At 41.9% G+C, this 13,057-nt stretch overlaps 4 protein-coding genes across 6 annotated transcripts in view; 2 read left to right on the forward strand and 2 right to left on the reverse strand.

Annotated features, from left to right (window-relative positions):
* The window catches only part of nup85 (nucleoporin 85), an 8,021-nt gene extending 7,251 nt beyond the window's left edge, over nucleotides 1-770 (forward strand). The window contains exons 18-19 of the mRNA XM_035655814.1: nucleotides 165-266; nucleotides 576-770. Of these exons, the coding sequence (XP_035511707.1) occupies nucleotides 165-266; nucleotides 576-674 (201 nt within the window). The 3' untranslated portion in view covers nucleotides 675-770. The remainder of the gene's footprint in view (nucleotides 1-164; nucleotides 267-575) is intronic.
* A 59-nt stretch (nucleotides 771-829) lies between these two features.
* Nucleotides 830-7,557, reverse strand: gga3b (golgi associated, gamma adaptin ear containing, ARF binding protein 3b). The gene is made up of 17 exons (XM_035655816.1): nucleotides 7,497-7,557; nucleotides 6,928-7,012; nucleotides 6,770-6,845; nucleotides 6,590-6,688; nucleotides 6,364-6,487; nucleotides 6,162-6,265; nucleotides 5,891-5,971; nucleotides 5,663-5,800; nucleotides 4,737-4,818; nucleotides 4,521-4,646; nucleotides 4,138-4,395; nucleotides 3,861-3,943; nucleotides 3,615-3,754; nucleotides 3,215-3,501; nucleotides 2,919-3,088; nucleotides 2,390-2,500; nucleotides 830-2,267 (listed from the first exon to the last, which is right to left on the reverse strand). Exons 1-17 carry the CDS (start codon nucleotides 7,534-7,536, stop codon nucleotides 2,157-2,159), a joined length of 2,115 nt encoding a protein of 704 aa, XP_035511709.1. The 5' UTR covers nucleotides 7,537-7,557; the 3' UTR covers nucleotides 830-2,156.
* A 207-nt stretch (nucleotides 7,558-7,764) lies between these two features.
* mrps7 (mitochondrial ribosomal protein S7) lies at nucleotides 7,765-9,971 on the forward strand. The gene is made up of 5 exons (XM_035655164.1): nucleotides 7,765-7,833; nucleotides 8,621-8,812; nucleotides 8,913-8,976; nucleotides 9,056-9,223; nucleotides 9,337-9,971. The coding sequence occupies exons 1-5, from the start codon at nucleotides 7,790-7,792 to the stop codon at nucleotides 9,556-9,558; spliced, it is 690 nt and encodes a 229-aa protein (XP_035511057.1). The 5' UTR covers nucleotides 7,765-7,789; the 3' UTR covers nucleotides 9,559-9,971.
* The window catches only part of mif4gdb (MIF4G domain containing b), a 5,204-nt gene continuing 1,992 nt past the window's right edge, over nucleotides 9,846-13,057 (reverse strand). For all 3 annotated transcript variants that reach the window (XM_035655165.1, XM_035655166.1, XM_035655167.1), the window contains exons 5-6: nucleotides 12,540-12,632; nucleotides 9,846-11,801 (exon numbers count right to left, since the gene is read on the reverse strand). In XM_035655165.1, the coding sequence (XP_035511058.1) occupies nucleotides 11,574-11,801; nucleotides 12,540-12,632 (321 nt within the window). In that variant the 3' untranslated portion in view covers nucleotides 9,846-11,573. The remainder of the gene's footprint in view (nucleotides 11,802-12,539; nucleotides 12,633-13,057) is intronic.

A 13,057-nucleotide genomic window follows, 5' to 3' on the forward strand; every position in this document is an offset into this window, starting at 1 on the left:
TTGAACTTTACATGATAAACTTTACAGTTCACATTATTGTTAGGTACAGGTGTAGGGACAAAGCATGGGCAAAAGAGGAACATCAATGCTCGCAAATAAGTTGGTCTGTGGACTGTTTTTCACTACAAGTTGGCTTTGTTGGTTGTTTTTTTTTTTTTTTTTAGGTGATCTTCTCAGCAGACCAAACGCATGAGCTGATGTTCTGTTTAGAGGAGCTCACGTCCTCACTGGACACGACCGCTGCCGGCACAGACAGGCCCATGCAGGTACGCATCTCCTCACACAGCCTTAATCCTGCCCTATTGCCTATTGCTCTGTTCTATTGCCTAAGAAACTAGCTTTTAGTTGCTTTGCCAGTTTTTTTACCCAGTTAAAGTGTTGCTCTCAGCAGCTGGTACATTTTAAGAAACCAACTAGAGGCAAGTTATTAACGTCCATTTTGTCCACTTCACCGAAAACCCTTGAAGAATTTACCCCTGATGCATTGCTTGGCTCGTAATACACAGGCTCAAACTATCTGCTGCAATGTTACCCACATACAATCTACTACACTCAAAATATATCTTTCGTTTCAGGATGAAGACATAGAGCTGACCAAAGTGGAGCTCCTGCGACTCGCTCTGGCCAGGAATCTGGCTATGGCTATAGTCAAAGAGGGAACTGTGGAAGCATGAATGGTGACTTTAAAAAGGAACTTTTTCTTTAGCATTTTTGTACTGTACATAAAACTCAAGTGTGCCCTTTGATAATAAAACACTTTTCATGATGTACGTTGTTTTAGAGTCGGACTCAAACTTTGAATATCTGACATCCATTGAAAGAAATATTTATTTTTTCATGCAGCAAACACATGGCACATCATACAGTATGTACAGACCTAACACTCCCAAAATCTACACATCACATGTTCACATAACTCGTCATACAACAAACAATAGGTACATTACACACTATGTACATTAAACACTTCCGTACATCCCACATGACAACGGTTGAGGACTACCAGAGGAAGGGACCTAAGGATCGAGGTGGACTGATTTATCAAAATCCCACTGCTGAACACTGCAAAGTGTATTTATCTGGTGACAGATTTCCCTTTTTCAAGCCACAGAAATTAAATTTAGATTTTTTTAGTTCACATTTTCTAGGTTCAGTGATGCACTGAAATACTATAACAGAAAATAATAAATGACAAAAAATACTCCCAATACTGACACTGGTAGAAGAGCTTTAAATACAGAAAAAAAACTATTGATACACGTGACTGAAATGCTGACAATCTGAGCAAACCACCTTCCAAGAAAAAACTAATCACATGAAATAAAACTAGATTTGAACTCAGTAGCCTCACGTCATAACGACATATTTGTAATTAAAATTACCTTCTAAAGTGCAGTTGGTTGCTTTTACAACACAGAATTTAACATTGTTGGTCCACTAATCTAAAACGGCTAAATTAAATAGAACAATTGATAAACACGTTACTTAACCATGTCAAAAATCTTAATGCATGAAATATTCATGTAATCGATATACAAACAATCAACTATCTTCCTGCAGCAATGACTACATCACAGTACTTTTTACTTAACAGATGCATTTTTTCCTTCTACCTACTAGATCCCGTTTCCAAATTTCTGGATATATTCAAGTATATTTTGTGTGGGCTAAGAAAGTGCTCACACAGGAATAAATGAAAGCACGACTGTTCTCTCTCCGTTAACTTAGAGGTTAATTTCTTTTAAAACATTTTGTTATGCTGCAATGCATCCCGTCAGTCTGAGGCTAATGCATTGATTATTTAAAGTACATTCAAAACTGTTATATTCACCTTGAGGGGGGGGGGAATCCATTAAAATATTTATCTCAATACCACCGACTTGTAAACGTCACGGCTGTCTTGCCAGTGTATATCTTTAGTTTGTTAGCTATCTGCAGAAACGTATACGAGCACCGTATACGTAAATAAGTGTCTGCTGCAAGCTTCTCACTGCCAGTAACAATGATGGCCAAAGAAATGCACAACGATAAGGAATGTGAAGCTGAAAGTTGGAGAGCCGCTGAATGAGCCCCCACCTTCCCCTCCGTTCTCTCTGGGATGAACACACCCCTTCATGGAGTCTGTCCCTGCTGAGCGGTAGCGGGACTACGAGCTGCTATAGATGACCCCATGTCTCTTGTGGGGGGAACTGGTCGACTTCTCCGACCTCGTTGCACAGTCGGTCTCCTAGCGAGAAAGCCAGCTTGTAGCGCAGACGCACCTTCTCCTGTGGAGACGCACACACAAAACATCTTTAAGCATAATCGGCTACGACAAAGCGTTGTGTGGATGAAAAATTATTTGTGGTTAATGGACATATATATATGTCCTTAGGTGGTATTATGTCACCTTTGTTGGATTGGCCAGCAACATGATCTGTGTAATGGAGGCCGGAGGTAGGATAGGGTTAAATGGTGCCAGTTCTGTTCCTGATGGGGGCTGCAGCTTCACCTTCATTGACTGGTGGAGGATGAAACGAAGAGTCAGAAATGTCTTTTACGCCTTTAGTTTTAGAATTCATTTTTACAGACTTTACAGAGATGAGACACCAAAACAAAGATCCCAGGCTGGACTTGAACCTGGGATGTTGCGTTATCTGTGGCACCTTAAACCCCCCCCAAGACCACTAGGGCACCCTGTTCTGTTATTTCTAAGTTTCTATTGTCTAAAATATTTCAGATTATGTAGATACATCAGTGAATTAACTGTATGGATAATGGTTTGAAAAAAGTTGTTTAAAGAATGGATCAATTAAAGTTGACACTTGCTCTTAATCACACCTACAGTCTCGTATAGAAGTAAAAAAGCATGTTCATGAACTGTTTGAGAAAAAAGCCAGTGAAAGAACATGAATGAACAGAGGAGTAGATATCTCTACCTTGGGGACAGCAGCTTGCAGTACCACACTATGAACAGGCAGGGGTGCTGTATTGAGCATGGACACCACCATTACCAACACGTCAGGCCTGCAGGGGGGACAGTCAGATGCAAAGTTGAGGAGCATGCGAACGCCGTCCTTATCGTAGGCCGTCACAGGCAGCACTTTACCTGAGGACAAACAGGGCACAGCCAATCAGAAACATGAGCTATTCAAAGAGTCTACATCAGGCTGAGTATCATTTGTCAGTCAAGCCCATCATTTCTTGCTCCCTCCCTCCTCTCTGCTGTCCTTACTCGGTCTGATGGCCTCCAAAGGGACGTGCACATTGCTCAGGGAGATGTCTATGGCTCTGGCTGGGCTGCCTTGGAGGGGAGGGTGGCAGGGGGACAGAGAGCGGAACAGCGGGCTGCCAGGGGCTGAGCCTAGGCTCTGAGCCTTGGCATGGGACAGAGCGGGAGAGCCATGCATTGTGCCCTGGAGAAGAGAAGGTGAGGAGGGAGAGCCCTGTCCGGGTACGAGGGGAGGTGCTCCAGGCATCCCAAAGCCGCCTCCTCCTCTGGCCGTCATCTGGCTGGACAAACTGAAAATAACACGTGAGGGATCGCTATGGCACCTTAAAGCACTGTGGACCAGTCTAATAAAAAGCATACTGATTCAAAAGTGGAGAGAAAAGCAGTGTACATGACTCTGTACCTCTTGTGATCTGAAAAGCCCATCATGGCCAGGTCTTGCAGGTTCTGGAGACTGTGTATGACAGTAGCTGGTTCAGCTGGGGGCACCGCTGGACCTGAACAAGCTAAACTGCCAAACAAATCCACACTTGATGCTGGAGCCTGCAGAGGATATAGAGAAGATAATTTACCCTGTTGCATTACACACTGCCTAACAAGCCGTGGGTTTGGTTAAGGTTTTTTTTCCCACAAACTATCTTAGACATACTTGCAAGGAAGTCCACTGATTGGACAGTTCGTTCAACTTGGGTTTTGACTGGCTGCTCACAGAGTTAGGGGGGTCGTTCAGTCCTGAAAGAAGGTACAACAGAGAGAAAATCTTTCATATTTCCCAAAATAACGAATTGTTCCTTTAAAGATCCAGTGTGCAGGATTTAGTGGCATCTAGTGGTGTAATTGTAGATTACAACTCCCGCGCTTCACCCTCCCCCTTCCAAGCGTGTAGGAGAAACTCCAGCGGCCGCGAAATGTGCGGGATGTACTACCTAGAGACAGCAGCTCATCATCGAGGAGAAAGAGTGCGGTGGAGGCCTTGTCGAGGGGGGGGTGACTCGGGCTGCTGCTCTGACTGCCATGCGAGCCGGCGAGGCGTTTGGGAGGAGGAGGCAGGACCGGGATGGGGGAAGCCGTGGGATTGGCGGAGACAGCGGAGACAGGATTTGAGGACTGGGACGGAGGGGCCGCTGGTTGAGGGGGACTCGGAGTGTCGAGGCCGGCGAGGTCAATCAGTGTGTCTGTGGTCTCTGTGGAGTGATAAAGAGAGAAAGATTGACTGCAGCTGAACTAACGACACAATGGCAGGATATCCAGAGCATAAATCGCATTTTTTATGCAGAATGAAAAAACATAATTCTAAAATGTCTCTTACCGGTCTCACTGTGACCAGCCGTAGTCCGAGGCTCTTCACTGTCGCCGTTCATGGGCTGCCCCTCGACAATCTTCTTATAGGCGTTGATGACCCTGGAGAGGTCATCGCTGGCCTGCAGGATGTCACCTGAGTGGTCAAAGGTCAGAGGTTACACACTATACACAATAAAATGATCAACATGTGTCAGCAAATAAAGAGAATACCAAATTAGCAAACCTAAACTGGTGTCATTGTCCTCTGTCTCAGTGGCCATTTTGAAAGCAGCACGCCTCAGCTTGTCACAGCGCTCGTAGAGTTCCTGAGAGGAAACACAAAGGAGGCGCTGTACAGTTGGACTGCAGCTGGTGTGAACTGCTGGAATTTCAGTGGTTAGTTAAGTCAGTTTATTGAATTAAGTATCAAACATATCAAATTACTTTACTTTACACAAACAATATACAATTAAAAACACTATATAAATCACTAACGCGGTCATGTTCTAATATTTTCAGGCAAATATGAGACATAGCGAAGACTCTTATCTGTGCCTATAAATAGTGAACTAGTTATGCTCAAATCTGACACAGATCCTGTGAGTCTGAGGACATAATGAATGTGCATACGACAAAGAAAGAGGACAGAGTGGTTGTTGTGCACTCGAACACTTTAAACCTAACATGCTGATCGATATGGTTATTGATATGTAATGTCAGCGGGCGGCAGCAGAAACCTTCAGTCAAAGAAAAATGCTGAAAACCCCAAATCATGTTGGGTCATGATCAAGCATTACTGCAAATTACACTGAGGGGAAAATAGATAAAATGACTTGCGTGAGTTTGCATTTCACTTTGGCAGTCATTCTGGATTAGAGTTGAGTTACTATTGAGCTGATTGGTCAATATTAGATACTAGAACAAAACCAAATGCCAGTGGGTTTTAAATCATAGTGAAAACAATAAAATTAATGTACCTATCAGCTTATTAAATGGCAAGACAACACAATGTTCTGACAATATTTACTGCTGTAATATGTATTTAAACTATATAATGTTCCGGCTGATCTTTCCAAAATCTTCCTACATCTAGAGTGAGTTTCATCCATGTAGGTTGAAGTTAAAGTCTCATTTGTGTGTGTGTGTGTGTTTGAGTGCACGGACACACACCTTAATGATTTCCTTGTCTGACTCAGAGGACCTGTCTTTATTGTAGTGGGACAGCATCTCCGTCAGCAGCTTCACGTTGATGTTCACCTCCTCCAGCGTGTGAATGCGCTTTGTTACTTTGTGCACTCGCGCCTCGTCCTGAACAAAGACAACGCGGTAAAAATACACGCTAAAACACCATCAGGTCGTATGTGAAGAATCTGAAATGGATGTGAGGACAAGTCTTACCTCTTTCACCATGTTTTTGATTAATCTGTTGGCTTCCTGGAGGTCCTCTGGATTTTTACTCCGGAGAAGCTCAGCAAGCAGCTAAACACACACACACACACACATATACACACGTTTGTAACAGTAAAAATGTGACACTTTTGGTGATGATGGCCTTACACCAAGCGTCAAACATTTGCTATTTTACAGAGGAGTTATGATTTCTGTGCTTACCTCTATTAAAACAACAACAAAATTACAGAACCGATGTAGTTTTCCTTCAATCATTCACCTTTCCCATGTCCTCGTTGTCGAACACCGGATGTTTAGGTCGTGTCGGAGGAGAGGGGATCAGAGTCCTGTCCAGCGGTAACTCTGGGTCACGTGTCACAAGGCCTGGTGAAGAGAGTGAGTGATGATTGGATTAATAAGCTCCCTTTGAGGCAAATGTCCTTATTGTCCACATATTGCGTTAACCATCATCGTCCACACACCCTGTCTTCTTAGCGTCTGGTAGGCTTCACCGATCTTGGCTTCATTTGGAAAAGCCACCGTCCAGCTGTACAGCATCTCCACAATCTTCAGCTTCACCTTCTCAGGCGTGCTGTCGCCCATGTACTGGAAACAAGAGGGGATTTATAAAGAGGCTGGGTGGTAGGAGACACGGTCACACATAGTTTTCATTTGTAGGAAATATAAACCTTTTTGGAGGCCGCTCACCTTTGGAGACACAACTTTAATCAGCTCATTCAAAAATCTGTATTTCCCAACTTCATTATGAAATCTTCTCCCACAGTTCTTCATGCATGCCTCCAACACCTGCACCCAAAATTGTTAAGATGAAGTGTTTGCTTTAGTTGTTGAGGAAGAACTCGACATTTATGGTGAAATACTTCTTACCGTCAGAGCCTGAAGAGCTTCCCATTCTTGCGGTGAGTGGATTTTGTGGACGAGCAGATTCACGGCTATCTGCGGACTGCACAAACAAATTCCAGATTAAAATCTTTTTCTAAAGGTGACAAACAAAAACAGGTTTTGTGAATATTTCCCAGACGTACCCTTCCAGTTCCTTGTTGATCTGATCACAGAACCCTATGATGTACTCCCAGTCCTCCTGTCTGTTTGTTGGATGGGTGGCTTTGTCTGTCAGAGAGAGAAATACATTCACTGGCATTAAAGCTGTGCGACGTACATCACAACCTACAGTGAATAAATCCTCCCTGTGAGTCTTGTGACCAACATAACAATGCAGTATTTGTTATCATCCTTCCTCTTTGTATTTACTGCTGTGGTGTTGGCAGTGCTGCTCATTCATCATTCAGACCAATGCAGTTTCCTGTCCAACAGCAGCAACTATGAAGCCACGATAAGCTTCAACAATCAGTGCACACACTGGGCTGTCACTGGTAAACGTGGCCCAGACAGTGTTTATTAAAAGGCTCTCCACCCATCCTGCTAATGCTGCAGACAGCAGGCTGTCAACCAGGACCCTCCACTGGCTCAGGATCAGCTGGAAACCGGCGCTGACAGCGTCTGTGCAGGCGGATTTACCGCCCTGTCACCCGCAGCTCTATATCTACCTAATTGTCCCTATTATTTAATTCATAAAATGGGATTAATCACTCACTGAGCCAGGATTCAAGCGACTCCCCTTCCTGGTACGCCATAGCACTAAAAACATCGCGTGATGTCACCAATGTGTGCGCGAGAGTCCAGAATGATTTAGAAAAAAAAAAAAGAAACTACAAAAAACACGCCTTTTCTATAATTGTAAATATATATATATAACAAAAAACATAAATATATATATTTTATCTCAGTATTTAATTTAAACGCTAAATGAAACTTTAATTTTATTTCCCCGAAGGCGGCTGCAGGGTCTACTAACGTGGGGTCCTAGCTGACACTCACATTTTCAAGATGGCTGCTTCTCTCTCAGGTTTATTAAAACCTTGGACACCAAGGTAATTACTGTTTTTATAAAGAAACTAACAATTAACTAACAATCAGCGGCTGCTGGTAGAGATATGTGTTTAATGTTACAGCTATGGGCGCGTTTTACCTGAAACTCACTGTTGTAACTTTGTAGTTTCATCAACGTTAAGCTCTTGTGTTAAATATCAAACACTAATGTAAAGTATTACTAATACTAATAATAGTTCTTTATTGATCCCTTTTTGATCTCTTAACTGATCATTTAGTCTATGAAGCGTCTAAAATAATGACCACATCACACGTCTGTATTTTCATCATCGATTCATTTGTCGATTGTTTTGTCGATTATTCACTTGGATTCAACTTTTCTTGTTTTGTTCGACCAATAATCCAAAACCCAGTTATTTAATTCAAAGAGATCATAAACCTGAGAAAAACAGACACCAAAGATTTGTTGGCATTTAGTTTTATTGTTGACCGACGAATCGTTTCATCAAAAATGTGGATTTGGATTTGATTGATAAATATCTAAAAGACAAAATTAAATCAATTATGGGTATTATTATATACTATTATATTGTATCAATCTCCTGATTATTCTAGATATCCACTATTCATTTGCTCATCAAAACTTCCCGTTCTGTCCAACCAACCAAACATCGAACAAGTTGGGTTTACAATGATTAAAATAAAGAAAAACATTTTCAGTAGAATGACTAAAACGATTAATCGTTTCAGCTCTCAGTGCTTTGATCCTCACGCACACACAGACTCTCTGATCACTTTGTGAAACTCTCACGTGTCCTTTCCTCGCAGAGTGTTTGCGGTGAGATGGAGCAGATACAACCCTTACTACCTGGAGCCGGAGGTCAGGAAGGAGGCGTACAGCAAACCAGACACAGAGCTGAGTAAAGAGGAGAAGGAGGAGCGGGAGATCAAAACGCTCAGACCCATCAAGGCCGCAACCAACGGAGTCACCAGCTCTGTTTTCAGTGACCCAGACCTCAGGTAGAACAAACACACATCCCAGCTCACTGCAGGAGGGTGTCACTTATTTGGTTAGAGCTGCGTTAATGTCAGGTGATCATTTATGACTCTCTCCCCCCAGTAAATTCATCAACATGATGATGACAGACGGAAACAAGGTTTTGGCCAGAGAGATCTTGACACAGGTAAAAAAACAAACACAGTTTGGAGATTTGCTGTTGGTCTAATAGTATTCAAATGACAACAGTTTCTCTCTGCTTCCAGACCCTGGAGAGCATAAAGAGGAAACAGGTGGAGAAATACCACAAAGCTCCAGAAGGGAAGAAGGAAGCGATTGAGTGTAACCCGTACACCATTTTTCACCAGGCTCTGGACAACATTAAGCCTGTTGTTGGGCTGACCAGCATACAGAAAGGTGGACAGCACTACCAGGTCAGTCTGGGATCAGATCTGTGCTCTGTTGTTGTTGGTCTTTTACCAACGAAGCATAAACGCATAAAAAGTCTGACTATTTTATTCATGCTTTCTCTCCAAAACCCACCCAGGTTCCCATCCCTCTTACAGAACACCGACGCCGCTTCCTCGCCATGAAATGGATGCTCACAGAGTGCCGGGAAAACAAGCACCGGAGGATGCACATGTATGAAAAACTGTCCCAGGAACTGCTGGCAGCCTACATGAAGGAAGGCAACGTTATCAAGAAGAAACACGAGATGCACAGGATGGCTGAATCCAACAGAGCCTACGCTCACTACCGCTGGTGGTAGAGAGAAACCCATCAGGACTGAAACGCCACTCAGATGTTTCTTCAGACCGGACAGAGGTTGTGTTGGCCACAAAGGGTCGTGGATGGATTCAGTGACATGTTTTGTTGTTCAGAGCACTATTGTAAATAGTGAACATCGTGAAGATCCTTTGGTAGGAAGGATTACGTTGTAAACAGTGCTGTAGGACAACATAATAACGTGGATTACTTTTTGTATTGAGAAACTTGCATTCAGTAAAATAAACAGTTGTGCTCAGTTTTTTTGTTAATTAACACGCAAACACAGAATTAATGAAAAACGTCCCAAGTTTTATTAGAACAAATAAATTTGCATTAAATGTACAACCCAACCATAAAAAAAATGGAATTGAGTAATGTAAAAATGTTGCAACAGTGTAATAAAATATATAAACATATATTGCAGTCAGTATTGTGTCTACAGCATTCAAACTCAGTTATTCCTAATTTAGCTCTTTAGGATCAGTTCAACCTATTTAGCCTCTTATTAGTTTTATTAGTTTGGTCTAAATGTGGTGCAAAATATCAAAGCCTGTACACAAATCTTCAAACACAACTAGAAAAGAGGATTTTGTGATTTAAATGCAAAATGGCTGCACTTTTAATAAAAATTCTAATTTTGACGATTCTTTCTCTGAATTGATCAGAGGTTGATTTGTCAGACTGCTACGAAAGCCAATTTTATATTAATGTTTAATTATTTACATATTATTACAGGTACAACTTTAAAAAAATGACATTTCAAAAAGAGATTTAATGTTTTAACCACATGACATCCGATGCTTTGCTTCCGATTCAAAGGCAGAGCTTTGGTTGAAGACCGTAAAAGCCGTCACAGTATCAACAAAGGTAACAACAGACTCCAACAGAAAACTGAGCTCAGCTACATAGTGTTTGTGTTTAGTGCTGGTGGAAGCTGAATTCAAAAGGAAAAATACTTTTCTACTGGCTTTATACTTATAACTGAGCTGCGTATGCGTGAAGGGAGGAAAAATACCAGCAGTGGTGGAAAGTAACACATTTCTTTTAACTTCAGTAAATTATTGGAGTCCTTCTTCCACCACTGACCTCCACAACCCTCAACTAGAAATGAACAACTTAGGCCTCATCAAGTCTCCTGTATTGGACGATGCTGTTCGTGTTACATTGGCACAATTTGTGGAACGAACCAAACTTGTGAAACCAAAAATGTTTTAAATATCTGACTGTAGAGACACAGTTTAAAAATGAACTGTAACCAATCTATTGGTCTTTTATTTATAAGTTGAGCTGTAACAAAAAGAAAGATCCCTGAATTAAGACGCAACGCTTCATCTGACAAAACGGCCTCACATAACGGGATATAACGAAACAGTAATACAGGAATCCTATGGGACAAATTAGGTCGAACATTCCTCTGAACCGTCCTTCAAACTTTTTGTAAAATTCCTATTCTACACCCAAATATTCAGCTAAAAAAAGTAAAATGTTGCTTTTAAGTTAAATAAAAATGTTGGTCACACAACAGTAAAAAAAAGGAAAGACCAAATCAGCTTGCATCTGACTGGACTGTCTGTTCCAAGCCCTTTGGATTTGGTCGAAATGAGTTGGACTTTAAAATGTTTTCTCAAAACAGGAATGCCTACAAAGTAAAAAAAAAAAACATAAAAAATATCTTAAGCCTTTTTTTTTTTAGCTGTAATCCAACTTTAAACAAAGTGTACCTGAATGTGGCTAAACCTCGTTAACTGAACTTCAACTCCTTGTGAACTATTGCACATTCCACATCCACGGCACCACGTCTTCAGTAATATTATCAAACGCAGGGAACAATCCAGCAAAATGAAAGTCTTTTTACAGTTTATGAACCGCACTCTTCACAAAACCCTCTACTGCTTTCCTGAAGGATGTTGCTGGTTTTATAATCAGTGGTGACTGAGGAGAGGTATCCGAGGTGCCTAAAGGTTGGCTAACGCACCTGCAAAACGGCTGCTCAGCACCCTCGTCCTTGCAACAATCCTAGTCAGCAATTTCACTGTAGTAGTACTTGTGGGCGGTGCTGCTGAGCAACCAGCCTCCGGCCCTGAACTCCAGGATCTCCAGCAGCAGCAGACGGGCCATGGAGGTGAGGCCCTCCTGGAGCAGGAAGCCATCCCGCAGCAGGAAGAACAGCTCGTCCATCCGCTGGCTGTTCACCTTCTCCAGCTGCTCACCGATGCGATGCAGCTGCAGCACGAGGCAGTCCACCTGCAGAGGGAGGTGGAGGTAGCAGTGAAAAATAAAGAGGACTCTGTGAAACACACACTTTGTTAAGTATGTTACCTATCCACCCAAAAATGTGTTTTTCTTCTTGTTGCCAAAGTTGGAGGTTTGACTTTCACTGTGCAAAATGAATTTATCTGCTCAAAGTGGAAAGTTTCTGTACTTTTTTTCAGGGGGCGGGGCCTACAAGCATGATGTGTGACATCACAAATAGTCAACCCTGGTACGTATGCACATTAAAAAAAACAAAACACTTAATGGATTTGGATGGATTTTAAATACAGTAAGGGAACCGCCTCAGGCACCACCTCCATGAAGGCAAAAAAAAAAAGCCAGAAGTTGTTTGGTGAATAAAGTAATGGACTTTAATGGATTTTAATGGACTTTAATTGAAGCTCTCAATGTGTGTGTGTTCTCAAATTAGGAATCTTGGTACCGTTGCCTGTGACCCACTGTCCTATGAAATATTAGCTACTCCTAAACACTCAAAATTGGAAACATTTTCCATTATAAATTGTTCATTATCAACATAAAGAGTGCAGAGTGAAGTGGATCTAAGCCACAGTATAAATGCCAAAAATATGAATGTGCTCCAATGTATGATGTACTGTAGAAATAGTCAATAAAAAAAGCTCACAGTGAAAATGCATTTTGCCAAATACACATCTAAAGAAATAAAATGAATATAACAAAAAGGAGAAATAACTCTGCATTCTTTCTCACCTCCTCCTCATTCATTAGAGCATCTGGTTGGGCCAGCCTCATCAGGCAGTCAAACACAGGATGGACCAGGGCCACCATTGGCATGTTGTTCACCTAAATGTCAAAACAAACACAGTGTGTAAGACTAAAGCTTTAATCAAGGCATCAAGTCCTCGAAAAACGAGCACAGAGTCTCCGTGAAAGAGTCGACCTGTGCAAAATGACAATGGCCATTATTAAGGATGAAACCTGAGGATGTGAAAACAAACCGGGGCCACGCCTTCCTGTCTCATTTTCCCACCACTGACAAAATAAACACCTGTATTACCACACGATACAAGAAACATGTGCAACAGAGATGTGAACAGTGATAGTGGTTGTGGGGAAGTTTTGGGAGAGTTGCATCTGCTACACTGAACACAAGATGTAATCAAAGATATCACAAGGCGAACACTAAAAGAAAATACAGTCAAGCGGTTCAAGATCCATTTAACAATGCTGCTCTGTATTCATGATTAAAGGTCCAGTGTGCAGCATTT

The sequence above is a fragment of the Morone saxatilis genome, unplaced genomic scaffold (assembly GCF_004916995.1).
Source record: "Morone saxatilis isolate NCDOM2014 unplaced genomic scaffold, NCSU_SB_2.0 Contig14, whole genome shotgun sequence".
Classification (NCBI taxonomy): Eukaryota; Metazoa; Chordata; class Actinopteri; family Moronidae; genus Morone; species Morone saxatilis.